Source organism: Ranitomeya variabilis, chromosome 4 (genome assembly GCF_051348905.1).
Source record: "Ranitomeya variabilis isolate aRanVar5 chromosome 4, aRanVar5.hap1, whole genome shotgun sequence".
In the NCBI taxonomy this organism is placed as follows: domain Eukaryota; kingdom Metazoa; phylum Chordata; class Amphibia; order Anura; family Dendrobatidae; genus Ranitomeya; species Ranitomeya variabilis.
Window position 1 is genome coordinate 225,197,888 of NC_135235.1, and position 1,974 is coordinate 225,199,861.

Consider the following 1,974-nt stretch of genomic DNA (forward strand, 5'->3'; position numbering starts at 1 on the left):
ACAGAAGAATTGGGGTTTTGTCCTTGATGCAGAAATGATTCTAATTTGCCTATCTTTCATGGTCCCTAATGCATTGGTGGTCTACCACTATGACATGTAAAAAATACAAAAAACACTACAAATACAAAAGTTTAACAACATTTTATATGGTCTGTTCATTGCCCTTTTTGACTCTTAATACGCAATAGTAATCTTGGAAACACCATGAAGAACCTAGGGACATTTTTCAAGCTTTAGACTGAAGTCCCATTATTGACCCCATCATTGTTGAACGTTGTTCGAGTCTCACTTATCTGGCTGAGCTCCACTTGAGTTTCGTTAGCATCTTGAATACACTGTTTTCTTCTGATGCTTTGGAAACATTTTAGAAATGTCCTTTGGACGTCAGTGGAGGAGTAATAGAACACAATGGGGTCGATACTTGCGTTGAGTGTGCTCAAGAGTAGGGCGTAATCTCTCCAACGTGGGCTCTTGTTCTGGATGAACCCAACTATATGCGATATATTGTATGGGGCGAAACATAGGGCAAAATTGAAAAGTGTGGCCAATGCTAAGCATATAGCTCGGGACTTCTTCTTCCTTCCTATTTTGGACATGGATGAGAGCAACCTAACAAAGTTGAAATAGCAGAAGATGGTTATCATGAATGGAACAGAGAACATCAGAAGGCTTCCTTCAAGTCGAAAGGGCAATAAAAGCTTCCTCTGTTCCTCAGTAAAACTTTGGTAGCATCGGCCTTGCTGACTGTCATTACTGGGCAAGACTGTGATGACGATGAAGGGGATGCTGCCATGAAGGGCACTAAACCCCCAGATGAAGCCACAGAACCAGATGGCATACACAGTCTTCCTGCTCACTTTGTACTTCATAGGGTAAGCAACTCCGAGATACCGCTCAATGCTGACGGCAGTTAGGAAGAGCGAACTGACGTAGATACAGCAATAATACACCCATACCACTATGGGGCACAGAAAATGTGGCATTGGCCAGGTCATCCCGGAAGCAGCTTCTACCATCTTAAAAGGTAAGATGAGAAGAAGGAGCAAGTCAGATAGAGTGAGGTTGAGTAGGAACAGTACGATTGGAGAGGGTTTCTGGCGGACCTTGACCAAGAATGTGTGAAACGCCAAGAGGTTAGAAGGCACTCCGGTCACAAAAGCCAAGATGTAGACAAAGAGGACAAGCGGAGTGTAGACGGTAGAAGACATGTCTAGCATTGAGAGCCCTATACAAAGAGATATAACAATTATAAGTGAAATCATAGGTAAAATTCGAACTGTAAAAAACAAATATATTACTCATGGAGATTAATAGCAAATGAGGCAAGATAAACCGAAACAAGTCTTGGGGCTTAAAATCTGTGTTTCTACCTTCCTCTGGATCAACATGTTAGGGCATGTTAGGTTAGGCTATGGGTTGAACTAGATGGACTTAAAGTCTTCCTTCAACCTTAATAACTATGATGACAGAGTTATTAAGGTTGAAGGAAGACTTTAAGTCCATCTAGTTCAACCCATAGCCTAACCTAACATGCCCTAACATGTTGATCCAGAGGAAGGCAAAAAAAACCCATGTGGCAAAGAGTAAGCTCCACATTGGGGAAAAAAATTCCTTCCCGACTCCACATATGGCAGTCAGACTAGTTCCCTGGATCAACGCCCTATCAAGGAATCTAGTGTATATACCCTGTAACATTATACTTTTCAAGAAAGGCATCCAGTCCCCTCTTAAACTTAAGTAATGAATCACTCATTACAACGTCATACGGCAGAGAGTTCCATAGTCTCACTGCTCTTACAGTAAAAAATCCGCGTCTGTTATTATGCTTAAACCTTCTTTCCTCCAGACGTAGAGGATGCCCCCTTGTCCCTGTCTCAGCTCTATGATTAAAAAGATCATCCAAAAGGTCTTTGTACTGTCCCCTCATATATTTATACATTAAAATAAGATCACCCCTTAGTCTTCGTTTTTCCA

At 41.6% G+C, this 1,974-nt stretch overlaps 1 protein-coding gene across 1 annotated transcript; it reads right to left on the reverse strand.

Moving 5' to 3' along the window:
• Positions 1 to 233: 233 nt before the first annotated feature.
• LOC143767800 (free fatty acid receptor 2-like) lies at positions 234 to 1,208 on the reverse strand. The gene has a single exon (XM_077256320.1). The coding sequence runs from the start codon at positions 1,206 to 1,208 to the stop codon at positions 234 to 236; it is 975 nt and encodes a 324-aa protein (XP_077112435.1).
• Between the last annotated feature and the right edge of the window lie 766 nt (positions 1,209 to 1,974).

Excerpts from the sequence above, each read along its gene's own strand:
- LOC143767800 (XM_077256320.1), bottom strand. The coding sequence starts at position 1,208 with ATGTCTTCTACCGTCTACACTCCGCTTGTCCTCTTTGTCTACATCTTG.